Below are 26,742 nucleotides of genomic sequence, written 5' to 3'. Positions count from 1 at the left end.
CCCATTATTCGTGGAAAATTTGCCGCAGTCTGGGAAATATTCACTAATTATTGTATTTTCATATCATTTACGTGACTAAACGCACTTTTTGTGATAAAAGTATTAAAATACTCAGGTATAAGCATTTTTAGAGGGTTTTTCTTGTGTTTAAACTATCAAAATAGGCAGTTCTAAGTGTTTATAGAGGGGTTTTAAGTATTCGCGGATTTTAGCCATTTGCAGGGGGTGTGGTACGCATCCCCCGCGAATAAGTGGGTTTTACTGTACTTTCATTGTAGCAGGTTATGCTGATGCTGAATTCTATTATGTAAATTATTGTGCCCTTTAGGAGAGTACTGTACAGATTTGTTGTGCCTTTAGCTTTTGTGGTATGTTTACAGATGATACGTTGTGATTAAATGGCCTGAATTTATGTGCTTTGTATACAACTTAAGCACTATTAACCCACTGATATTCCTCGTAATTCTGGATTTAAACTAACAACTTGCCATAGATAAATATTCATTTTCTTACCAGGTAACATTCTTCGTAATTTAAACTAGAGTGTTGGACCCTAAGCCGAGCGCAGCTCATGGCAAGGACTCATTCTAAAAAGACATTGACATTGAAATGATTATTCTAACACTTTTCTCTATTGCAAGTGTCACCCAGGTTAACCATTGTTACTGAATACAGGTCGACCATCACTAATCCGGCAACCATTAGTCTGGTTCCGTCACTGATCTGGCTCTAATTTCGGCTAGTGCAATTCTAAATTTCCCCTGTCATTGCAACAACCTGCCACTACTGTTTGTTGGCACTACTTATATGCATATGTATGTACCCCATGCAAACGATTGCATTTATCTTTTGGGTTGTAAAAAAAAAATAGAAAATGCAGTAAAAATATAAATGAGAATAGCATAAGATATGAATAAGAAAACCATAAGCGTAACAGCATGAAACAAAACAAGCTGTAGGAAGTTCTCCGATTGCAGCAAATGAATTTGTGCATTAGTGCTTACTCTACGCACACAATTGCATTGGGTTGTAAAAATAAAATAAAATAAAAATAGAAAATACAGTAAAAATGTAAATGAAATTTAGCATGAAATATAAATAAAAAAAATTATAAGCCTAACATCAGGAACCAAAACAAGCTGGAGCAAGTTTTCCGATGCCAGCGAATGAGTTTGTGCATTCGTACGTACCTACACACACGATTGTGATTATCTTTTGGGCTGTAAAAATAAAAATGAAAAATTACAGTAAAACTATAAATGAAAATAGTATAAAATATATATAAAAAAAATCCAAGATGAAGTAAATGAGAATCCAGACAGCCCTTCAGCTAACATGTAAATGTTCTTAGTTGCAAATTCCACCTCTTCTTTTTGGAAGCAACGGTGATGAACTTTCTTGTGTAATTCAAAAAATTAACTGTACCATTTATTTTGCCCATGCCTTTTAAAATTTCACTTGATTTTCATTTAATATTTCTTTTTTCCTTATTAACCAACTTGTACTGATTTACAGGGTATTTTAAAGGTAGTATGAGGTGGTTAACTGTTGGGTTAAGTGTATTCTGAGTGTAATCCGGCAAAATCACTAATCTGGCACCCTGTAGGTCCCAGTGATGCCGGACTAGTGGTGGTTGAGTTGTACTGTACCATCATTCCTATAGTGATTAAGAAACCTACTTGATCACATGTAAACTTTGCTCCTCATGTTAAGCTTTCAGCTAGCTCTCCTCTATTCATACTGATGATTTAGAGTAAGGTCTCAATATACTTACTGTATTTATAATGTTACCATAAGACAGATTTTGACGTAGGAAAAACCTATTTTTGGTAGCTGCTGTTCATCCTCCAAGGAGTTACGCTCATGGTCCCTAGAGGGCTCCATGAGATAGACCAACCAATTTCAAAGAATTCTCTTCTAGTTGGTTTCTTAGTACAGTGCACGTTGACAATGTAGTTTGATGGATTTTGCTACTTCATGTTTTGTTATTAAATACGGTCAAAACTGGTGCAAGACCAAGTTTAAGCAGTTGGAACTGGTGAATACAGTAGAAAACAGAAGAGGGATGTAGCTTAGGAGTAAAGGAATGAGAGAACCTTTCAGCACCCTAACTTACTTGATATATTTTTCAGTGTTTTTCTTAAGTCAGTGATTCTTTCTTCTGAAGGCTACAAATAACTCTCTGTAAGCCTTCATATCTTGTATGCTAGCTACAGTATTCATATCTTTTTTTTAAAGGTTTTTGATTTTTTTCTGACACTTTGATAGTGAGTAAATGGTGAGTCTTGTGGCAGTGTTGCACAAAGTATTATTAATATTTTTTTTTTTTTACCAAACCACACATAGGGTAGAACAGAAGTTTATTTCAAGTGACACCACCTTAACAAATCTCTGGCATGACTTTTGTTCTAGATTTTGACGATTTGGTATAGCATTTGGAGGCAAGATGCCGGGAAATATTCATTTTTGACCCCACTATTAACATGGAAACTGTGCTTGACTAGATGCTTTTAAATTCTGACATGTTAATGCTGATTTAAATCCTCATTTCCTGTGAATATATCACCAGCTGGTGCAGTCATTGGCTGAAGCAGTGATTGATCCATTGATTTCATACATGGATTCTTGATTCAACTATGTGAATAAAATTAGCAATGATTATTTAACCAAAGCAACAATTGTGTTCAGCTGTATGGGTTTTACATGTGCAAACTTTTGACTTTATTCTTAACTGCATTAGCAAATATTGTTCATCTGAAACAGCAAATAGTGCATTATTGAAATTCAATGCAATTGCTATTTTGGTTTTACAAACTTTTCACTAGAATAAGATCATGAAACACTGGGATCACTTTTTATACATTTTCTACAAAGCTAAAGGGTAGAAGAGGATTCACATAACTTCTATTCTCCTGAGCTCTTGACTTGGACAGTCCTCATTAAGTAGCTTAGAGTAAATGAACCAGCAAATTTTATTCAAATTCAGAGTGTAATTGGCATAGTTGACTCCCAAAGCGCATTAGTTTTCGTTCCACTTCCCCACTATGTGCTCTGGTCTGTTTTGCTTTGCACCATATTTGAGTATCTCTTGCTTGCCATCCTCTTAGGGTTCTCTGCCTGTGGTGCTTCCTGTGTAGCCCACTGCAACTGGTACTTAAGGTGCTTTCAGTATCCCATCAGCTCAGCTCCATTGCTTTTTGTCTTTCAATATATCTTTTTATGTTTCTCCAAATTTTACACTCTGATTTCAGAGCCAGCTCTTTGGGCTAACTTTATGAAAATTCAGAATAATATTTAGTAGTGTGATTTACCTATAATAATGATAATTAACATAAATATACATATGATAATTGTGTATTTTATATAAAAGCTCTCCGTATGGATAACTCAAAGGACTAGGCAGTTTTACAAATTTACAAGAAGTAAAATGATCAGTTAAAATTTTTCTGTATGTATTTAGTTAGTTATGAATCGCTCTTCTTAATGTATCATTGTAGGCACAGCAGTTGGAAAGAAAGTCTCTACAACAAAAAGAGGATGATGTTCGCAGAGCAATTCAGCAATTGCACAATTTCATTTACACGTTCCAGCGACCAGAATCTCCCAAGACGCCCAAACCATCAACAGAGGAACCAGAAAACCTTTGCAGTGCAGATATCTCTGCCGCCTCACTCAGACATAGTAATACCTCAGACACTGCCTTACCTCCATATTCACCTTCCGACCAGAACTCGCCGGTATCATCAGAAGACCAACCTCCATTGAAGAATGCAACTTCAAAGCTTTTGTATAGTTGTACGCCAATCATTGACTCAACTGAATTACCTCATGTTTCTGCGCATACATCCTGTTCACCAGATTCCTCCCCAAGTCATAGATCTCAGACTCGTGTGCCTAAAATAGTTCCACGTCACTCAGCGTCACCTGACCAACTACCAGACTCGACCTCTGATCAACCTGGCTCTCCAGAAAGCATGTCTTCAAAATCCATCTCACCTGAACCACACCAGACACATCAGTTTCCCCCTCTACATTGCTCTGAAAAGTCCGCAGGTCGCGACAGAGGACACGTGCAGCAGCATCCGAGACGGCTGACAATGAGCAAGTGTGGGTCAGTAAATCCGAAAGTCAAGAGTTCTCTGTCGCATCAGATGGGACCCATGAATCCCGAGCCAACAGATCTATCAACTTCAGCTCACTCGAGACAGAATGGATTGCCAAGAATGAGAAGAGGGGAGAGTAAATCAGTGACTGCTTCCATTTGATAACTTCACAGTGTTATCATGAATTTTTGTCTTTCATTTTCATTTATGAGTGTACAGAATGGTACTTTATATTGTTTTTGTATTGAAATATAAATAATTCTTATATAGAAACTCCCATTATCCTGTTAAGATATTTTATAGAATATGTTGTTATAAACCTTTTATATGCCTGCCATTATAAGTAGTTTCATGTGCAATGTAATGTGATTTTATCTTTTCTGGTAAAGGCTCATAAATCTACAGACCCTTTTATATCCTAGATAACCTCTCTTGTGATGGTGCATGTGAAATTCATCACAGGGGAGTCAGTGTTTGCTGAACTCAAATCTTGGAAGATAATTCACAGATGGACAGCATCATTCTAATCAGCTGTGATAAATAGTTTTAGTATTGACTTGGCTCATGAAGATTGAATTAACTCATTGTTCATACCAAGCTTCCAATGTCTGTAGCAAGTTTTTGAAACTTCCCCTCCCCCCCCCTTGCAAAGCAGATGTCTCCCCTTTGAAGAGTATTATGAGAAATACCTTACATTCTTATTCCATTTGGAGGGACTTTCAACAGAAATGATTCAGTAGTCTCATGCTTGGTATGTAGAGTTGCTCATCCTTTTATGAAAATTCTAAAGAAGGGTGGTAATTCAAGATCATATTAATGACATATCAAAGATTGAAGGGAGAAGTAAGGTGTTGCCAATATATGAGTCAACTTCTTGGCAAGTAGGGGACAAACACTAAGAGTCTGTGAAACATTGGCAGATTTTTTTTACCTTCTTCAGAATTCCATGTGAAATTCTATATATGTATCATTTCTCCTATTCTTTTTTTTGATTGTCTTATATCACCATTATTTTACTCCAGACCGTTTTATGTTTAAAACTCATTATCCAGTGTTAAGAATGCCTCGTTTTTTCCCTGTAGGCTTGTAAGTTAGTTCCACATTTTTCTTCACTTGAAATATTCGAGAATTCCAGTCTACCGAATGGTAGTCAACCTACAGATTCCCTTTTCTCAAGTTTTGTTGACTTACAGGATTCCTCATAAGTATTTTGTGTCGACAGTGTATTGGCTCAGATAGTTCAACTTAAATAGGAGAGGTTGGGCTATCATATCTTCATTTCCACTGACAAAGCCAAGTTAAGCTAACCTTTCTTTCTAAGCTTAGAGAACCCATGTAGTAATTATAACAAAATGTCACTTATTTTTCAACCCTTTATGTATAGGTCCTGCAATTTACCGAACCCTTTACTTTTAAACAGTTTGTCAAGTGCATATCAAAACTCCCTGGCAGTATGGTTTTACACTACTGAATGGTGATAGTAATACAGTACTGTAGTGATAACATATTTAGAGAACTAATTTCATATATCACAGCATGAACTCTTACTGAATCTTGGCAGAAATTCTTGCTGAAAAATGTTGCCACAAACTCAAACTTGACCCATTCTCTCACTGGATTTTAGTACAAATACCAGATTTCATTAATACTGTATAACTTTTTGGAAGGTCATTCAAAACAAGGCTGCTTTTCCTTAGTCGGAACGAAAATTGCACAAAATGGCTGGGAAAGTGAATTAATTCAGAAACTCTTCCAAAATAAAAGTGTTGAATGTTACTACTTGGTGTACATAAATAAAATCACCTGTGTCTTATTTGACCACTGAGACTTGAGAGTAACATACATAAATGACTGAGTTGCATGAAAGGACAGAAAACCAACAATGAACTTTGAAAATAATTTACTTGGAATGTAAAAAAAAACATTGCATATCAATGTTAAAAAAACAACATTGCACAGCTCTGCTTTACAACAAAAACACATAGGAGAAATAAGACATTTATGGGTGAAAATAAAAACGACATGACTCCAAGAATGACACATTTTTTTATGCATCTTACAAATGTATAAAAAAATCTCCACAATTCATCAACCACGTGTACTTTTTTCTATGGGGATAAAATTTACAACATTTACGGAATATAAAACTAGACAATATTGTGCAAAGATTATTCAGTATACTGTATACTGTAGTTCACTCAAGAGTCCAACTACATTCATTCAAGTAATTATCAGACATGCCTATTCAGAGGGATAATGACCTATTGGTACTAACAATACTACTGTAATGGGTCCCTTTAACCCTTGCAAAACTCATTTGAGGGATTATACACGTAAATGTGGTTCCAGAAAAATTGACAGACTTTTGGACACTTTTTCACTATATACAGTATTTCAATTGTCATTTATAACAATATTTTCCTTGTCATTGGTATGTAGCTAATGCATAAAGTCCATGTCTCAAGCTAAGTACTGTATTTACAAATTTTTAAAAATACAAACTATGCAATTTTTTGTATCCCAAAAAGTACATACAATATCATAATTCAAAACTAAATTACTATATATGACAAGTATTATTCATCAAAATACATTCCTTGGCACTGTTTTGAGGTACATTAAAGCTTGCTTCAAAGTTGCGGGGGAAGAGGAAATTTTTGTAAAATGTATGCAGCAATATTTTTGAAACCCAAATCCAAACTTCTCTACAAATCAGTACTGTGCATGCCATCTGTTGACTGAGAAACAGGACACTCAAGAAATGAAACTACTGATTCCTTGGCTGCTGGTTGTAAATATCATGTTGGCCTGGTGGGGGCTAAACGTATCAGTGTATTCCAAGAACGTCAACCTGACAAGGTGGTGGGGGTTAAGTTCCAAAGTAAGTTTGTGTGACAATACTGAACCTTATTGGTCTTGAACATCTTAAGGCCCAGCTAACTGCAGCAACAAGCACTGAGAAGGATTTGGCCTTGAAAACTACATGGAAGAAGAATAACAACTCCCCCATGACTAACATCAGTAAGTGTTAATCCATCCCTTCTCTGCAGTTGTTTGTACTGACAAAAAATTCACTTGTTTTTCAAGTCATTACAAACTTTAGATTGCCAATGTTTAGCCATTATATGAAAAAAAAAGTAGTAAGTGTGCAAGTACAACTGTCTTGGTTGTTTTAGAAGGAAATTGTCTTGGATTTGTCTCACAGCATGAGAAGTACTTAGGGGGAATACTAACTGGTGCCGCTGTAGCATTTTTTAAAATTTTATGCCAAAATATGGTAGCATAGCCTACGCAATTTCGTACAGAAACTTCGGTGTCCGCAACTATGTGTTAGCCCATAAGATTTGTTTTTAAATGAGGGACGTGAAATGAAGCAGGAAAATGTGAAATGAGCTGCTTTATGTAAATACATTGACAAAATATTGGTTTAACATGTATGATTGTAAACTCCAGTATGTGAGGAAAGACAATTATTTAATGCTTTGTAAAAAACTGTTTCCTTTATTGCTGATTTTGTTTAACTTTCAACACAGTACTCCTGGATATCATAACATCACTTCCTTTACAGGGGAAATGACAAAATCAGATGGTATTACTAATGCTGATGCTTCTTTTGTCTTGGTAATGATGTTGTGTCTTTATTCTTGATCACTTGCCATTGTAAAAGGAACCATGGCAGGCTGAACTAAACTTGGTCAGCTGTTGTGCCTTAATCTGAACAAAAATTGTCAAAAACATATCAGTAAACTCAAAAAGATGCTAAGTGACTAATGCCTTGCTCTGGTCTACTGATGTTGCCCCTGTTGTGACCAATGTCTGTTGTCATAGGAATAGAATGCCAGTGCCATTCCATCTTAATGACAATCCCAGGATGTGCAGCTGAGAAGGCATGGTGCTGTGGCCTATTGAGAAGATTCATTATCCTTAGCTGGCCCCTAGGGCATCTTCAGTCTGCTATTGTCTGACATTAGCTGTGCTGCTTGAAGATTCTTCCAGTGCTTGGCAGTTAGGCATCCTATTCTAAGTGTTGTTCAGTGCTGTATTCTAATGCCAGATGAGTTACCACTACTGTAGACCCTTCTAAAGCTGATTAGCTCCATCCTTTGTCTTTGGCTAACCTACATCATATCCTCGTCTGTGGTTGAAGTACAAGTACAAATTTATATACATGTCATTCACTGGATCAAATCCCTTCACAATTACAACATTCCTGACAAGTTATCATCTGCTGATGAAGGGAATATCTGTCGGTACCACTATTAATTTCCCTCATCTCTTGATCGGTGGTCATCACAACAAAGCCCTAGGCTAACCTATTTTGTTGTTATACACCCCTGCCAGGCCTTAGACTAACTCATTTTAGTTTTCATATGATAGGTAATTAATGAAATCTGAGCTGCAGCATCTTGCACCTCACAGGCTACTGAGGCATGAATTACCAATAAGTCTAATGCATAGTTTAGCTAGATTGGTGGTGACAGTGGTCTCACTGTCAAGAGTTAAAACAAGGATATGCCATTAACAAAGATGAACTGGTTGATGGACCAATAAGTGCAACCTGAACCTTAGCTGATTCTGTAGTACTTTCTACTCTCATTGGAATACACTTCAAAAATGTCACACCACTCCTACTGTTCATGAGGCCATATGATAATTTCAATCCATATACAAGCCAAAATATAAATACATATGATGCCATGAGATCAATTTGACATAAAAAAAATCTTGTGAAAAGTTTTCATTACAACTTTTTCCCACACTCTCGGTCAAAAGCGGTGCAAAAATATACAGGATGACGAAATACTACTGAGTTTTTACTACATCATTAACTCAGTGGACCAATGGTGGAAGATCACTCACTGGTGAAAATTATGTATAAATAATTGCAAATAGTTCAATAAATAAAATTAAATCATCACAAATAACAGTTGCCTAAACACAATACTAACACAAAGAAAACAAATATATAATATTACAGGTGATCAAGCTATAATAATACAATTTAAAATGAAAAACTACATAACAAATTAACACAGTGAAGGAAAAGAATGACTGAGTGAAAATTCACTTAAGCAAAGATAATGCAAGAATGCATTAGTTCTGATTATTACAAAGGGGTTTTAACAGAACTCCATCACATTCTAGGCTTTCATATGACTGACTAGAATGATTTGTATATGACAAGAAGTTGTACAGCTAAGTGGGAAGAGACCATAGGGATGCTGTAAATGGTAACCCTGTAAAATGTGTCCTTGTGATACTCCCTGTCATCAAAGACTACTACTGTAGTACCAAGGGAACGTAAAGTTATCCTACAGTATTATGCCAAGTGTCAATACCCTAGCATGTAATTTCATTTCCATCTTTTCCACATTACTTCTTAGCAAAAGTATTATACAGTATCCTCCTTTTGCATCACCCAGTTGTGGTGATGTATTTTTTATCTTTTTCCTCGAGTGATGTGAGCACTAACCGCATGATGGTCGATGATTTCGCACGGCATTTCTTGAATCAATTCTGTTGAATTCCTAAGTCTATTTTGGTTCTCTGCAAGTTACTGCTGTATGGCTTAACCCCTTACTGGGGTTCAACTGAACACATATACAGAAGACAATCTTATTATGCTTTGCTTTCCATCCTCTTCAACATGAACAACTCATGAACAAATGTCTTAAAAATTTGCTTCCATTGCTCACAACTGGAAGTGACCTAACTCTATGATTCTCACTTTTCTCTTGACATATATGACTCTTGCTACCTACCAAGCATGATCAGTGAAGGATCTCTACCTCAGAGTGGTCGGAATTAGATTTCTGACCCCTTGTCATGCAAATCTTTCTTGATGCATCTCTGCAAGTGTACTTTTACATGTCTTAGCATATTGCGGTATCGGAGGAATTTCTTGTCGCACAAAGGGCATTCATATGAATTACCAATTTTATGCTCGGGCAAGAATAAATCGAAGTCGTCATAACCTTTCAAATCCTTATTACATGTATTGCAAGGGCAGTCTCTATCAGTATGGCAGATCTTCATATGGCAGTAATGTACAAAAGTACTGGAAAACTCCACATTACACACTGAACACTTCAATATTCTCTTAGTTGAATGCTCTTTCACTTGAAGATTTTGCTCAGGTTTGGATGAAAGATTCTTCCTACATTCAGGATGAAGTGTAAAATTCTCACTTTCGACAGATATTCTCAGTTCATCTACACATATGTTTTTGTTTTGTGTCTCGCTATCAACAGTGGTCATTTCCTTTTTGCAATCAGGGACTAGATTTAGGGGCAAGGAATTCTCTCCCTTATTACAAGAAGTCTGTCTGTGCTTATGACGACATGAGTTTTCTAATGGCTCACTTCTGCTGTCATTTTGAGAACACTGTGGGTTTTGGACATTTTGAGTTAACTCATAATTCAAGTGATCAGTCGTCTTTTCGTGGAAGAGATGCTCACTGCAAAATGGACATTTACAAGTTGATTTACACCTTCTAAGCCTTAAGTGTCGATATAGATTTTTCTTATAAAAGAAACCTCTCCCACAAAACTGACATTTATAAGGTTTTTCACCAAATATTCCTAAATTATTTTCATGTGTCCAAATGGAGAAAGACGTATCTTCTATGATATTTGTTTCTTTTGCAAGAAAGCTTTGGAATGATTTATCAACACTGCAGCCCACATTAGAAGCATTTTTCATCACTCCCTCTGGCTCAACTGACAATGAATTCTGCTCATTTATATGGCTTAGTAAAAATTTACATCTATTTAACTTCTTGTGTTGAATAAGATACTTCTTTTTCAGGAAGCGTGTTCCACAATCTGCACAAGTCACATTTTCATTGAGGTGTCTTTTTTTAAACAGGAGTGAAGAGTCAGAGCCATTCTGTTGGTTGCGTAGACTACTTTCTTCACAGAACTGTGTTTCCCCCACCTGTAATGCACATTTGTCATCAGAATTAACTTGGTGGTCTTGGTTCTTCAGTAAAGAACAATATTCATTGTGTCTGCTGCATCCCACAAGATAGCTTTCTTCACGTAAACATGTATTACAGTCACTGCTAGTTTTGTTTTCCTTATCTGAAGCTTCATTGTTTTTCTTTGCTAAAGTGCTTTTCTTAGTAGAATTATGGTTGGTTGTAAATGAATTCTCCTTCAAAGATTCATGATTATAAAACATTTTACATCTATTTAGTTTCTTGTGTTGAACTAGATATTTCTTTCTAAGAAAGCGAACTCCACAGTCTCCACAAATCACACTTTCATCTGGACGTGTTCTTTGTGGACTCTCAGACGAGGCCCGACGTTTTTTACGTACGTGGCGCAGTAACTGAGGGCGTAATAATGTCATCTTACACCTATTAAGCTTGTAGTGTTTGCTGAGATTTGATTTACAAAAGAAGCGTTTCCCACAGAGTTCACAGTGTTGTGAAGCTTCACCCCCTTGATTTTCATCAACAGTTTTTTTCAAGCTAAGCTGTTTTAATTTACCTGCATCAACTGCAGAGGTCTCACAAGCATTCTGAGTTTCTTGCATTACAGAATCTCTGAGTGTCTCTGCTCTGGTATGGTTTACCTTAACCTTATCAAACTGACCAGGTTCATGTGTAGGATACTTGCAAGTTTTTGGTTTGCGCACACAACTCAAAGAATCTTTAAGCTCACAGACTTGATCCTTATTGCCTTTTGCTTCACACAGTTGGTGAGGATCACTTTCTGGGATGTGCGTTTGGCTCCTAAAACATTTCAGCTTTTTTACCTGATTATCATCACATTTTGGTTTACGTGCATGATTCTTATCACCTATTGCCAAGCTCATTTCAATGTCTGACTCGTATGCTTGACCTGCATCACACTCCGGTTCATATGTTTGACTGCTAATGCCTTCTGTCTTATTTTCTTTATTCATTTGGCCTTCCACTCCACAAGCTTGACCCACAACTTCTTTCCTTGTAATCTTACAAGTTTCAGATAAACCGTAGGTCACGTCAGGGGGGGGATGAGAGGGATTGATATCTCCTGTGTGAAAGAGTTCAGCACCTTTGCCCACTAGTGAGTGATCCAACTTGTTGCTTCCATCCAATGGATTAATGACATTCACTTCAACTGCTTTATCTTTAGTAAATTCATCACACTTCCCCAGACCTTTATCCACAACCTCATCTAATAAAATGTTATTGACTTCAGTGGTTTCTTGCTCTTCAGTATCAAATGGTCTCTTCAGTAAACCATTTTTACTCTGTAGTTGTATGTATAACGAATCAGGCTCATGTTGTTCATCAGTTCTGCTCCTAATTTTGCAAAATGGTACATTACTTCTTGTCTCATGACTTACTCCTAATGAAACAGAATCACATGCCCTACCCAAGGCATTTTGCAACTCTACTGCTTCTACTACCATGGCTAAATTTTTTAGCTGACGAGTTACATTACATCTCTTCAGTTTCTTGTGCTGCAAGAAATATTTCCTTTTCAGGTACTGCCCACCGCAGTCACCACAAACAATAGGTTTTGTCTGGATTATACTACCCAGTAATTGTTTAGCTCTACTAATATTTGGTTTACACCTATTCAGCCTGTAATGTTTATTTAAATTGGATGTAGACACAAAGCTCTTTCCACACTGACAACAAGATTGTGGTATTTGTTTTTTCACTTTTTTCCCTAACTTGTTCAACCTAAGCTCTGTATTATTTACTGCACTCACTGCTGACTGGGGCTTCCCTGAATTGTCATTCAGCCCTTTTAGATTTGATATAGTGCATTCTTGTAATCTATCTTCAGACTGTTTATCAACCTTTCTCCTTTCACTTCCATCCATCCTGGAGACATCATCTTGTACATTCTGAGTTTGATCTGATGAGCTACTCTGATGCACATCACCATTTTCTTGAATCTCAAATGAAGCTTCACCGTCTTTACTTACATGGTGTTTCAACACCTTACACCTATTAAGTCTGTAGTGTCTGGTGAGTTCAGATTTACAAAAGAAGTCCTTCCCACATAGTTCACAGTTTCGTGATGCTCTGCTGCCTACATTTTCATCAGGAGATTTTTTACAAGGGATATTTTTTTGTTTACTGAGATCAGATGTAATGAATCTGCCAACATTCTCAGTTTCTTGGGACTCTTTGGGTGTGTCTGCTCCTGTGCATTCAGCCTTAACCTGATCACTCTGACCACATTCATGAGTTTGATCCTCGCTACCTTTACTTTCACACGATTGATTTGTACTATCTTTTGGCTCACACTCTTGTTTGATAACACCTTCTGGCTCATAGGATCGACATGGATCACTTTCTGTCTTGAGTGTTTGACTTCTATCATCCTTTGGCTCATGATCCTGATTCACGCCACTTCCGAGTTCTAATGCTTGGCTCATGTAACCGTTTGGCTTATATGCTCGACTCATAACTCCTTTCTCTGTAAACTTCAAAGTTTTTGATAAACAGGTCATTTCTTGGGAGGGATGAGAAGGATTGTTTCCTTTGTGGATGGTTTCAGCTCCTCTGTCCGCTAATGATGGACTTCTGGCATTCACTTCAACTGCTTTATCTTTAGTAACATCATCACACTTGACACAACTTTCATCCAAAGCCTCATCTGATAAAGTGTTAATGACTTTAGTGGTTTCTTGCTTTTCATTATCTAATGGTCTATTCAGCATACCACATTTACCCTCAAGGTCTGTATTTAATGAGTCGGACTCAAGTTGATCTTCAGTGCTGCTGCTACTTTTATAAGAAGATTCATTACTTTCTCTCTCAGGAACTACTACTGGGGGAAGACAATCAACAGAATCACGTACGGAATCTTTAAACCCTGCGCCTTCTGAAGTGAAACAGTTCCGTCGATGTGATATATTACATCTATTTAGTTTCTTGTGCTGAACAAAATATTTTAATTTTAGGTACTGCGCCCCACAATCACCACAAACAACCCGTTCATCCTGCATTGTACCTCTCACTAACTGGTGTTCAGGTCCAACAATTTTAGGTTTGCATCTATTCAGCCTGAAATGCTTATTTAGATTGGATGTCGACACAAAGCTCTGTCCACATTGATGACAGGATCGCGGTTTTCGTTTCTTCACTTTTCTCCCTGGCTTAGTCAAACTAGGCTTTATGTTCTTTATTCCTCTCAATCTACCACTCATTACCAACTGGGGCATCCCTGAATCATCAGCTTGCAGTCTCTGACCTGATGAATTACATTCCTGTACTCTATCTGCTGTAGAATTCCTCTCATTTTCTGTAGGCCCTTTACAATTTTGAAGGAATGTATTACAGCAAGAAATTTTATGAACCTTTCTCCTTGTATGCCTGTGCACCCTGAAGACATCATCTTGTACATTCTGAGTTTGATCTGATGGGTCATATTTGCATGCATCATCATATTCTTTTTCCACTGTTCCAACAGGAGATCCTGAATTTGTTTCATAGGCTTGATCTGGCAAAACAGATGCAAGCACTTCAGCAGTTTCTTCTTTAATCATATCTCCTGGGATATATGACTCTACAGTTTGGATCTGACAGCCTTCCTCCTCCTGAATCTCCAAAATGGGCTCTTGGAATTCATCAACCTCTTCTTTTACCATGAATTCCATTTGGTTGTGTGACGTGGACATCAGCAGTTCTTCAGTCTCTTTCTTTATTATGTCTTCCAACTGATTTGGTGTCTCATATTCTAAGTCCTCTTTCTTTATTATATTTTCCAACTGATTTGGTGTCTCATGTTCTAAGTCAACATTTGGCTCAGAGATGCAAACTTCATTTGCAACATTAGTTTCTTCTTTCACCTTGTTTAGTAAAGCAGACTCTTCTTGAACCACTTGATTGAATATGTGACTGACCTCCTGAACATGCAGTGTATTTCGCGCAAGAAGTTTTGTCTTTTTACATCTTTTCAACCTTTTGTGTCGTAGAAGGTACTTTCGCTTACGGAACAGAGCCCCACAGTCCATGCAACTAACTTTCACTTTCTGAGGCTGATCAAGAGCTTCCCAATTCAGTTCGAACTTACACCTTTTTAACCTACAGTGTTTATTAAGATTTGATATGGAAGAAAACCCTCTATAGCAAAAGTGACATTTATAAAGTTTCCTTCCCCCAAGCTGATCTGGAGTTTTCCATGACTTACTGGCAAACAAACACTGATGCAGAAGATAACTCCTTCTCTTTTCAGGTGACTTATCTCTCAACTTGTCATCTGAGATCTCTCGTGCAATGTTATTCCAATAGACGCCATAACATTTACTTCGCCTTATGTGTCTCACAAGATTCTTTTTGTATATATACCCTGTCTTACATATTAGGCATCTGTAAGGTTTCCCTTCCAGTGGTGATTCACGACATAATCTACTTTTGAACAGCTGGAGATCTACATGTCTGATTAGGCTAAGCTGAGACTTGAGACCAGTTGAATTAAGTTCACGCTGTAACGTTTTTTTTCCACCAATTTTCTCTGCCTTCCCCAGTTCATCAGTTGTTAGATCTTCATCCAATTGGACAGACATCGCTACTGTAGGCTCCAAATCTTTCATATTGACTACTGTTTGAAGCTCTGTCTTCTTTTCTGAAATTTTACGGAAAGAAGTACACTTGCGATTTATGTTTGAGTTCTTGTTCTTATCAAATTTACTCTCTTTTCCTATGGGCTCTTGTTCTTTGGAAGGTTTGTAACATGCACTACCCTGCAAACCCTGGTGCCTCTCCAGATTTTTAAGATAAGAGAAGTCTCTTTCACATACAGAGCAACGATAGCTCTTCTTTTTGGTTTCAGAATCATGTTCCCGCTCTGTACTTCTACAAAGTGAAGCACTTTTACAATCCACATTTAATATCTGGTTCTCTACTGACTCCCCAACATTTTCTCTTTCTTCAATTTCATGGCATGACACACGTTCACAATCTACACCTGATACCTTGTTTTCAGACACTTTACCGACTTTTTCTGAGGTTTCCAGAACTGTGGAAGGTTTGTAACACATGCTATCAGGCACACTTTGGTGTCTCTCAAAAATTTTCTGATAAGTGAAGCCTTTTCCACAAACTGTGCAATGATACCTCTTCTTTTCCTGTTGAGGAGATTTTGTTTTAGTCTCATACTTCCCCACTGTTTTACCCCTGTTCTGTTTCTGGTGCTTTTTCATTTTATGATCTCTCCTTGCGTTACATCTATTCTTCTTCTGGTGCTGGACAAGGTATTTTTTCTTAAGAAAACCTGCTCCACAGTCAGGACAAAATACACTCTTTCTACCTGGTCCTTTAAATCGATATTCAGTTTCAAGTTTTTCAGTTAACTTAATTTTCTTACATCTGTTTAGTTTAATGTGTTGATTGAGATACTTTTGCTTCAAAAAACGTGACCCACAATCTAAGCAGTTCACATGTTCTTCATTTCTCGATGCTTTCACCTGGCTTGCTAGCAAACTGGTATTGTCTTGGCACTCTGGATTCAGTATAATCTCACACATGTCTGTTTTAATGTTTACTGATTTATTCATTAAATGGCCAAAGAGTCTCTCCGTAGTGTTTGGGTCTAATGGAATTTTACACATAAAATATTTTCTGGGAGGCTTCACCTGCTTCTCTGCTATGGTAGGTGACATCTTTTGGCTTTGGTTCTTAGTATCTGAAAGGTTCTCACACATCTTTGATTTTCTGTGTTCTTATAAGTCTTATGCTGGATGAATTGTGCTTTTATCAAAATATAACAGAACTTCAAACTCTCTTTCTACACATGACTCAGGCTTCCTCTCAACAACCCAAGTCTCATGCTTAATTTATCATTCTCTGTAATACTGCATACATCAAATAGTCCTTCCCAGCAGGAAGCCCTCACACTCTTTTTACTGTGAAAGAAAATATTTTTCTCTTCGCACAACTTATTCTGTTAATTCACTGGCAGTTCAATAAAACAGCTTAGATTAAACTTGAATTCATGTATGAAAGTATTTGCCAAAATGTCGTTGATATGCTTTGCGTCATTGGAGCTGAAGGTATAAAAAAAGTAGCAGTTACCTGATATTTTCATATTTTTTGTACCTTGCTTCAAATCCTGGTATGAAGCAGATCAAGAAATACATTCCGAATGCTTCCTCATTATAATATTTAAATACTATACTACCTTTCTCTTTCTCTGAATATAACCTTGACAGCTGGTAATATTAAGCATTGCACAACAGCAGCAGTCCTTTATAATGTGCTCGCATCTGAAGAAATGTATCACATCCACGGTCCACAATTACACACTTTGTAGCCTCCACCTCTAGCTACCCAGAATGTCTGTGGAAACAGAAATAAAATGACTTAAAAGGGTAATAACAATCATAATTCAATTATCATTATCATAATATAAAAAACCTGCAGAAATTAGTGTAATGAAACTTTTGAGTAAACAATATCGTAACCGAGTACAGGAAAATCTTGCAGCAACAGATCCCATACCGTCAGATTTCTCTAAATGGTGCTTACACTGAGGTAGGCTTGATGATTCATGAGATGCAATACATTTAATGTGAGGGAATTCCATTTCTGGACTTGAATTATGAGACCTGATATGTACAACAAAGCCAAGAAAGTAAGGGGGCTCTGATCACACTCGTGAGAGCAATACCCCAAAACAATATCTGTAAAATAAGTCAAGGGTAGCTAATTTACAATGGAAATGGAGTGAATTCAAAGTCAAGGGGAGCTAATTTACAACGGAAATGGAGTGAATTCAAAGTCAAGGGTAGCTAATTTAAAATGGAAATGGAGTGAAGTCAATTTGGATGTAAGGACCAAGACTTAAGCTTTATTCTCAAACTGACAAGAACTTTAAGATATGGCTTCATCATAAAATGATTCACTTGCATATTTTCTTTTCCTTCTGTTTCTGTTATTTCTTTCCTAATAGTGTACTATTCTCCTTGCAATTGAATACATTTTTATCTATTTGTTAATTTATTAACTTTTTTTTCTTTTTTTAATAAGTGGGATCTCTTCTTTCCGAATTTCTCTTTACCTCCTCTTGCGACTTACTAATGAACACCATATTCTTTGGAAGCTTGAATTTCAAGTCAATAGCCCCTTCGGTGGGCTTGTTCCATATGAATAGGTTTCATCTACTGGAATAATAATAACAATGTTTTATTTGACTTTTAGATTTCCACTAAATTCCAATGCCAGAGAACCAACATTTGATATCACTGTCACTAAATTACTGTAATTGAAAGACTTGACTTTGTTATTCCTTTCTCAAGCTACAGCTATTTCATCCCTTTGGGCATACTCCGTCTTCATTATTTTTGTTTTTCTTAGATTTATTGTAAGCTCCATTTCTCTAAACCTATGATGCATTCAATTAAACAAGCACAGATTAACTGAATGCTGTTTTACTGATTAAAATAGCATTATCTGTGCAATTACAATTTGCCAAGTTTCCATCATTACTCCAGTCTAAATCTCTTCCATCTCCAACCATTTTTTCATTATGAAGTCCAGGAAAAGGGCATAGAGTTAAGGTGAAATAGCAGTCCCCTGTAGCACCACATTATTTACTAAAATTCACAAAAGACTAAATTCACGCTGACTTTTCATCTGCTTCATTCATGGATATTTTCAACTAGTTTTACATACTTGACAGGCATACCTTTTCCTAATCAACAAAAGCCATCATATGATTTTTAAATTCCAATCATTTCTGCACAATATATCTTAATGGGAATACTGTATTTGACCTGTGTAAATTCCACCTTTTCTACAACCGGGTTGTTCATCTCTAAACATATCAATTTCTCTCTTTAAACTGTTGATGATGATCATAAAATAAACTATCTATATTAATTAAGTGATCACATAACTTAAGAATGGATAAAATGAGAGAGAGAGAGAGAGAGAGAGAGAGAGAGAGAGAGAGAGAGAGAGAGAGAGAGAGAGAGAGAGAGAGAGAGAGAGTGTGTGTGTGTGTGTGTGTGTGTGTGTGTGTGTGTGTGTGTGTGTGTGTGTGTGTGTGTGTGTGTGTGTGTGTTAATATATTCATATTTTAATGAAAATGTGTCCAAGTTTTAAAAGGCATGAAATAAGTGAAGATTAGCTTAGGCTACTTAGTAAGTGATTTAAATGTGATATATCAGTATTGTCTTTCTGGCAGCTCTTGATGTTCTTTTGGCAATTTTGACTTTCATCAGAAATGTTTGGTTAACCCATTGCAACCTGTCTTATGTATAAGGTTGTGCAATACAGGGATGGCTTGCATCCCTGTGTTTCACTATCTAAATTATGGTATCTTACATCAGTCAGGACATGGTCCCTTAATAAAGCTACGATAAATCCCTCTATTTCCCTAGTTTTCATAGTCCTCCCATCCCAAAAAACGACAAATTTTAAAATTAACTTTCATTTTTCATAGCTAACAAACCTATGGTCTTAATGTGAAGATAAAATCTTCTAGCGCCAGCCAGAAACCAGTAAAAAACATATAAAATTGTAGAACAAGGCACTGGTGGCAACAGGGTTCGGCCAATCGGATGAGAGAGGAGACATCAGCTGACCTCCCTTAACCCGAGAGCCTTGTGATGCATTTAATTTTTTCCGGCCCAGGGAATCACTTTGAGGGGTGGCAAGAGGTGGACAATGTATGTTAAGACCATGGGTTTGTTAGCTATGAAAAATACAAATTAATTAAAAAAATTTGTCATTTGTTCATTTGCAGAGGAGGATAGACTCACCTTTGGTGGGAGGAAAGGAAAGTCTTAAACTGACTGGAGGTTCAGCACACCTGGTCTCATTTCCTGGTTAAGTTAAAGAAGAGGAAGGAGACATTGCCTCTGATTCGTCAGATAAAACGTTTATCAAGCAGTCAGACTACTGGGCTAATGCACAATGTAGAGGAACATTGCATAAGTGGAAGGTAAAGAGCTATATCTGCTCAGACAATAAACCTACATTAGCCACCAATTTGTTTGTTATCACTCCTCTCTCCCCTTGTCAGCGAGAGGAAGGACTAGCTTCTGCAAAGAAGTATTCGTGTATGAATAAAATTTCCTCAAACAGAAAAGCCACTCACTGACTTGTATCTAACAAGGTCCAGCTCATGATGGATCAATCTTCCTACTGCCTGTGGGTAGAGAAGAAGTGGAAAAGGGAAAGGAAAAGACCAGACATCTCATTCACTCTCACTTTCATACCATCATCTTAGGTAAGATACAAACTGTCCCGCTAGGGGCACTGGATGATCTACACAACTTGGTGAGCAGCCACCACCGGACCCAAACTCCTGTGAAAGATAAGTTCTTCTTAAAAGCTAAAGATGGGCCTAAACACCTAACATCATGTGCTCTTGCAAGCAATGAGTTAGAATCCGAAGTTGTAGAAGAGCTATAAGCACGTCTAATAACTTCACGGAGCCAGAAGGAGATGGTATTCTTGAACACTTCTTTCTTGATCCGGCCTGAGGTGACGAGTACATTGTAGGTAACCATGCAGTGCCCTGACAGGACGTAAGAACAATTCGTCTGGGTCGTTATCAACAAAATCTCCCAAGGAAGGAATGGAAAAGGATTCCAATGTGTCATCATGAACTGGAGGATTCTGAGTCTTAGCTACGAAGTCCGGGACAAATTCAAAGGCTACTGACCCCAACCCCTCATGTGTCTTAACATTAGAAGAGAGACGATGGCGTTCGCCCACTCTCTCTGATGAAGCTAAAGCCAGTAAGAAGACCATTTTAAGGGTCAAGTCTGTGTCAGATGACCATTATAATGGTTCATATGGGACTCGAGTGAGACTACAGTACTTAGCACCTGAGTCAGATACCAACTAGGAGATTTGAGTTCTCTAGAACAAGACTGCTCAAAGCTTTTGAGTAGCATTGAGATTTCCCATGAAGAAGACAGGTCTACATCTTTTAAGCGCAGAACCAAACCCAAAGCAGCCCTATAGCCTTTGATGGCAGACACAGAAAGACTTTTCTCCCTCTGGAGAAAATCTAGGAAATCTGCTATTTGCTGAACAGATGCTCCGACTGAAGAGAGACCCCTTTGACAACACCAACCACAGTTGATGACCATTTTCCCTGGTACATGGCTGAGGAAGATCTGAGATAGCCATACATCTCTGTCGCTGTTCTGCTTGAAAAGCCCCTCGCTTGCAGGAGATACTGGATAGTCTTAAATAAAAAAAATAATCACTTGCATACCTTCATTTATTTATCGCCTCTGTCAGTATCCCCTCAGGAAATGGTAAGGCCCTGGTCCTCCCAACCTAACCTGACTCTGAGGCCTAAGATAATGATTACTCAGTGTGGTTACCCAATTGTTGTTAAACACAGTCCCAAGAAAGCCTAGTCTAAGCTAACATCCATACTCTTCAACACAGATTTAGGTATTCAGTGTCAAGACTTCCATGATCTTTCTTTTTCGTTTTCATACACAGTTACTGTTACGTCAAAGTTGTAAACAGCTGTTACTACTTTCTTGTTTACAAGGCTAAGAAATTACATAGCCTATCCATACTTGTAGTATTTTACTTTAAGCCATTATTGCATTTTGACCTTGAAATGTCATTTTCCTAATCATTTCTGACATTAGTTTCGCTAGCAAATCAGCACTTTTAGAGGTAGCGGACCAAACTCTTATATCCTACAAAAAGGAACTACAGTGGGAAAGGAGGATTTTTAGGAGAGGGAAAACATAAAACAAGTGAAATGTCAAGACATTAATCCCTCTGATAGTTCTCATTCTGATTAATATAAGTTTATGGAATGTTTTCAAACATATTTCATGCACTAGGGTAAGGACCTGGCACCCTAGGTTATGTTAGGTTAGGTGTGGTTGGTAAGATCAAATACCAGTGAAATAAATGTCAGAAACATTGAAAGCCCACATTAAAACTTAGATGATTTTTTTATTTTTAAATCCAAAATGCAATAATGGTTTAAAGTAAACTTTACCCCACTTCCGTGAAACAAATTCTTTAACAGCTTACATTAAAAACAGCATTCTGTGGGATCTGGTTTTTAGGAGAGGACTATTTTTCACAATTCTGATAAATCTGATGTTCGCTCCTCTCATGAATGTTTAGTAAACTTGTTGCAACTCCCCATGTCTAACGAAGTGGGGAACCTACCTTTGGGTGAGGTTAGGTAGGTATAATTGAACTGAATATAGAATTTAGGCCAAAGGTCAGGCACTGGGGCCTATAAGGAAATTGACTGTATAAGGTCTGAAAGGAGTAACAGAAGGAAAACCTCGCAGTTGCACTGTGAATCAATTGTTAGGAGAGGGTTGAAAGTCACATGGAAGAAAGAGAATACTGTATGAAAGGAGGTACAGTAAAAGGAACGAAAGCGGTTGCATTTAGGGGCCGAAGGGACGCTGCAAAGATCCTTAAGTAATGTCTACAGTGCACCGTATTGTTGTATGTTCCGTGAGTCGAGTGTTTTCTGTTGGATGTTATTGTTGTCTGTGCATGTGTCTCTTTCTTTTTGCTGGTTTTTTTTTGGTTGGAAGTCTGTTTTCCGGGTTTGTTTGTGTAATTTTGTCTACTGTGTTGGCGACCGTGGACATCCTCAACCATCTCCCAGCAACCGAGGATCATAGTGAGTATTGTATGTGGTTATATGTTCAGTGTATCTGTGTTGTGTATTGTTTTTTGTGTTTTAAAATCCCGCCACATAATATTTGGCGCCCAACGTGGGGCAGCTGGTATTTCAGCTGCAATTGAGGTTGGTGGCTGGTAGTGTGACTGAAGAGAAGGATGGAAGAGGAACTAGTGAGGTTGCGAGAGGAGAATACGTGGTTGAGGGGTGAGAATGAGAGATTGAGGAGTCAGTTGGAGGAGATGGGGGGAATGCTAAGAAGTGCAAAAGAAGAAATGAAAGGGGAGATGAAAGAGTCAGAAGAGAGAATGGAAGAGAGGGTGGATAAAAGTTGGAGGGAATGATGAAAAGTGTGGAAGAAATGATGAAAGGTATGTTCAAGGGTGTTTTTGGAGAAGGGGCTGTTGGAGGCAGGTTCTCTGGAACGTGTGAAGGGGCAAGAGAGAAAGAAAAGGAGGAAGAAGTGAATGGAAGCGTGAGTGATGAAAGTGATATGGGAATAGGAAGTAAGAAACGAGGGAATGAGAGGCAGGGTAAGGAAAAGGGGAATGAAAAGCAAGGGAAGGAACAGAGGGAAAGTAAGGATAAGTCAGGGGAAGAAAAAGGGAAGAAGGGAAAGGGAAATGAAACTGGTAAGAAGGGTAAGGAAGTGGGAAAGGCAGGAAAGAAGGGAGAGGGTGAAGGCAGTAGTGATAGTGAGGTGGACGGAGGTGAGTGGATAAAAGTGGATAAAAGAGGGGAAGAAGAGTGTAATGAGTAAGATGAATGTAAGTGCAGAAGTGGACTCTTTGTATTCGGAAGAGGGTATGAAAGGACAGAGCGAAAGTAGCGAAAGTGAGAGTGAAAGTGAGAAAGAAGTGAGAAAGGCTATGTATGTGAGGGAGGTACCCGGTGTGAAAAGTATAATGAGTATGGAAGTAGGGATGTGCATGATTTCTTTAGGGAGTATGAAAGGTTTTGTCAGGATAAGTATGGGGAAAGTAAGAGAGTATGGGCACGAGAATTAGGAGAGTATTTGACTGGGTTTTTACTTGACATGTATAGGGGTTATTATGAGTGTGGGAGATGTTGAGTATGACAAGGTGAAAGCTAGATTAGTTGAGCAAGCGAGGCGTATGAAAGCGAGTGTTAAGTATAAGAGGAAGAATGAATTTGATGAGGCAAGAATGAAAGCTGGGGAAACTTTGTCACTGTATGCTTGTCGGTTGGAGACGTTGGCAAGGAAGAAGTTTGGGGATGATGGGATAGATGAATGTAAGGAGTTAGTACGGAAGTTGTTAGGGACAGTGCCAGATGGAGTTAGAGAATTTGTGAACTTGAAGCGGAAGGAGAAGAAAAGATGGACGAATGAAAGGTTGACTTGGGGAGAAATTTTGGAAATTGTAGAAGATTATGAGCTTGACAGGGTTATAAAGAGAGCAGAAGTGTAAGTGTAAGGGCTGGGGTAGATGAGAGAGTACCAGAGTTTGGAAGCTTTAGGGATGCAGTGTTGAGGGCCCAATGAGAATGGCCGATAGTGTAATAGATAGGAGTGTAAGAGCAAGTAATGTAGAGGTGCCAGTGAGGATGAATGATGGGTTTGTAAGGGAACAACGGGTTGGACGGGTTAGGGATGGTAGTGTACAAAGGGGAAGGTCGATGAGTGGAAGTCGAGCGAAGTGTTTTAGATGTGGAAAGGAAGGACATACAAAGAATGAGTGTAGGTGGGCTTTAGGAGCGTGTTTGGTGTGGGCAACCGGGACATTTGGTAAGGGAGTGTATGAAAGATAGGGGTTAAATGCTACCGGTGCGGACAGGTGGGTCATGTTGCTAATGGTTGTAGGGTACCCGAGTGAATGTAATATGTGGTAACTGTGGTAAGAATGGGCATTATGCGAGAATGTGTTCAGAACCGAGAGCGAAGTGTGACGAATGTGGAATGGAAGGGCATGTATCAAGTGTATGTAGACGAAAGAGGGTAACTGTGACAGCGAATTCAGGGAAACTGAGTGTGAAGGGGTTCAAATGGGTGGATCCTCCAGGATGCAAGCGGTGCGTGTGATGCATGTACGTGAGGGGTTGTTGCATGAGGGAGGTTTTGCTGGAAAGACTGACGAGTGCATGAGTGTGCAAGTGTGTTGTAAGGGAGTAAGATTGATTGCCTTAGTAGATACCGGGTGTAGTATGAATGTCATATTTAAGAATGGATGTGAGAAATTGAGGAATACGTGTGAGATTAGGAACTGTCAGGGGGAAGTAAGAGGGATTGGAAATTTAGGGGTAGCAGTAGTTGGAAGAGTGTGTGAACGGTTAGAAATTGGGGGTGTAGTGATGGATGAAAGTGATTTTTGTGTGATTGAGAGTACGAATGATAAATATGATATTTTATTGGGATGTGAGTTTTTGAAAAAATGCGGGATGGTGGTCCGTCCTAGTATGAATGTAATTGAATTACGTATGAAAGGGGATGTGCTTGGGGATTTGTATTTGGGGAAGGATGGTAGGGTTGAGCAAAAATTGTGGAAGAGAGTGCCTGTAATTGCGACAGAGAGGGTAAAAGTGCCACATGATATTGGAGAAGTTGAGTGTGAAAGTGGCATGGCCGGATAGCCTCGGGATAGCCAACAATGATAGGTGTGAGTATGTGGTTGAGGGAATAGACATAAATAAATTAGTCTTGAGCTGAGTTCTGTGCAAGGCGGATATTGGTGGTAGATTGTTGTATGTTCCGTGAGTCGAGTGTTTTCTGTTGGATGTTATTGTTGTCTGTGCATGTGTCTCTTTCTTTTTGCTGGTTTTTTTTTGGTTGGAAGTCTGTTTTCCGGGTTTGTTTGTGTAATTTTGTCTACTGTGTTGGCGACCGTGGACATCCTCAACCATCTCCCAGCAACCGAGGATCATAGTGAGTATTGTATGTGGTTATATGTTCAGTGTATCTGTGTTGTGTATTGTTTTTTGTGTTTTAAAATCCCGCCACAGTATGAGGTGCGATAAAGCTGAAGTACCTGCAAAACCTAACCTTACCGGGTCAATAGGGCTGAGCTAAGCTCACTTAAAGCTAGAGTCTGGCAGTCAGCTTAGTGTAAGATTAAGGGTTTTAGATCTCTCAATTTTCATTTTTTCGTCATAAACCATATTGAAATAGGCCATAATAACAATTTTTTTTACTATTAAGACAATTGGCAATACAGACCTACGTGGGCTTTCATTTTTGACAGCTCGGGTACGGCGTCCCAACTTCCTCGACATATAAACAAACAACAAGAATCAGGTGATGTTGACATCCATTGTTCTTCTTCTTCTTCCTAGCTGGAGCTTAACTCGGATTTACATAATCTGGGATTTATACGCGATTTGATAAAAAACTACAAGTGCGCACGCATTAAACGAAAGACCAGGCAATCAAAATAAGTAGGGAAAAATGTAAATAACACTATATTAATGGTATTTACCTTTGTCTCTTTGAGAAATAAATGTTTACGAGGTTCTAAGGACATCTCCCTCGCCCGAGGCTCCCTGAGGCAGCTAGCCAGCAGTCTGCGCTTCTCGGAACCACTCGGCCAAGGAAGCCTCAAGGGAATAAGAAATCGATACGCTGAGGATGATAGAAAGGATCCGGGTCCTCAGAAAATCAGCTGCCGTTCTCTTAGCTGTTTGCTGAACCTTATTGACATGTTATAGCAAACTTATTTAAGTAAAGTATGAAACTTGGGTTACATTTTCTTGTCACACTTTCTGCAGTATTACTTTCCGTGTTCGGGAAACAAGGGAATGTCCCGGAAAGTCGTCGGAGGGTCTGAGGGCGGGCTGGGAATGGGAATGGGGACTGCAGGGATGGGTTGTGGGGGACTGATACTGGTTGGGGGATGGGAAGAATGAGAGAGAGAAGTGAAGAAAAGTCGACTGAGGAAAAACATTGAACCGATGGCTTCTTTCTCCATGCACTAGAGCGAAGCAGCTGGTAGGCCTCTCTTCCCTTATAAAGGAGGCTTTGAAGAACAGTCTACGTTGTTTACGTTAATGCACACATTAACAGCTCCAACGCTGATTCTCATTTTTATCATTGTCATTTATTT

General features: G+C 38.3%; 2 protein-coding genes across 3 annotated transcripts in view; one reads left to right on the top strand and one right to left on the bottom strand.

Moving 5' to 3' along the window:
• Window positions 1–4,505, top strand: part of LOC136855798 (uncharacterized) — a 33,290-nt gene extending 28,785 nt beyond the window's left edge. Inside the window, exon 10 of the mRNA XM_067133151.1 lies at window positions 3,498–4,505. Within this exon, the coding sequence (XP_066989252.1) occupies window positions 3,498–4,265 (768 nt within the window). The 3' untranslated portion in view covers window positions 4,266–4,505. The remainder of the gene's footprint in view (window positions 1–3,497) is intronic.
• Window positions 4,506–5,986: 1,481 nt separating this feature from the next.
• LOC136855797 (uncharacterized) lies at window positions 5,987–26,258 on the bottom strand. 2 transcript variants are annotated; one of them, XM_067133150.1, is made up of 2 exons: window positions 26,119–26,258; window positions 5,987–17,391 (listed from the first exon to the last, which is right to left on the bottom strand). In XM_067133150.1, exon 2 carries the CDS (start codon window positions 16,755–16,757, stop codon window positions 9,909–9,911), a length of 6,849 nt encoding a protein of 2,282 aa, XP_066989251.1. In that variant the 5' UTR covers window positions 16,758–17,391; window positions 26,119–26,258; the 3' UTR covers window positions 5,987–9,908. The 2 variants fall into 2 exon arrangements, with proteins under 2 accessions (XP_066989251.1, XP_066989250.1); XM_067133149.1 differs by lacking the exon at window positions 26,119–26,258 and adding an exon at window positions 25,860–25,981.
• Window positions 26,259–26,742: the final 484 nt, after the last annotated feature.

This window comes from Macrobrachium rosenbergii, chromosome 33, assembly GCF_040412425.1.
Source record: "Macrobrachium rosenbergii isolate ZJJX-2024 chromosome 33, ASM4041242v1, whole genome shotgun sequence".
Classification (NCBI taxonomy): domain Eukaryota; kingdom Metazoa; phylum Arthropoda; class Malacostraca; order Decapoda; family Palaemonidae; genus Macrobrachium; species Macrobrachium rosenbergii.
Note: the sequence above shows the minus strand (reverse complement) of the source record. Positions and strands in the feature narration are given on the sequence as shown.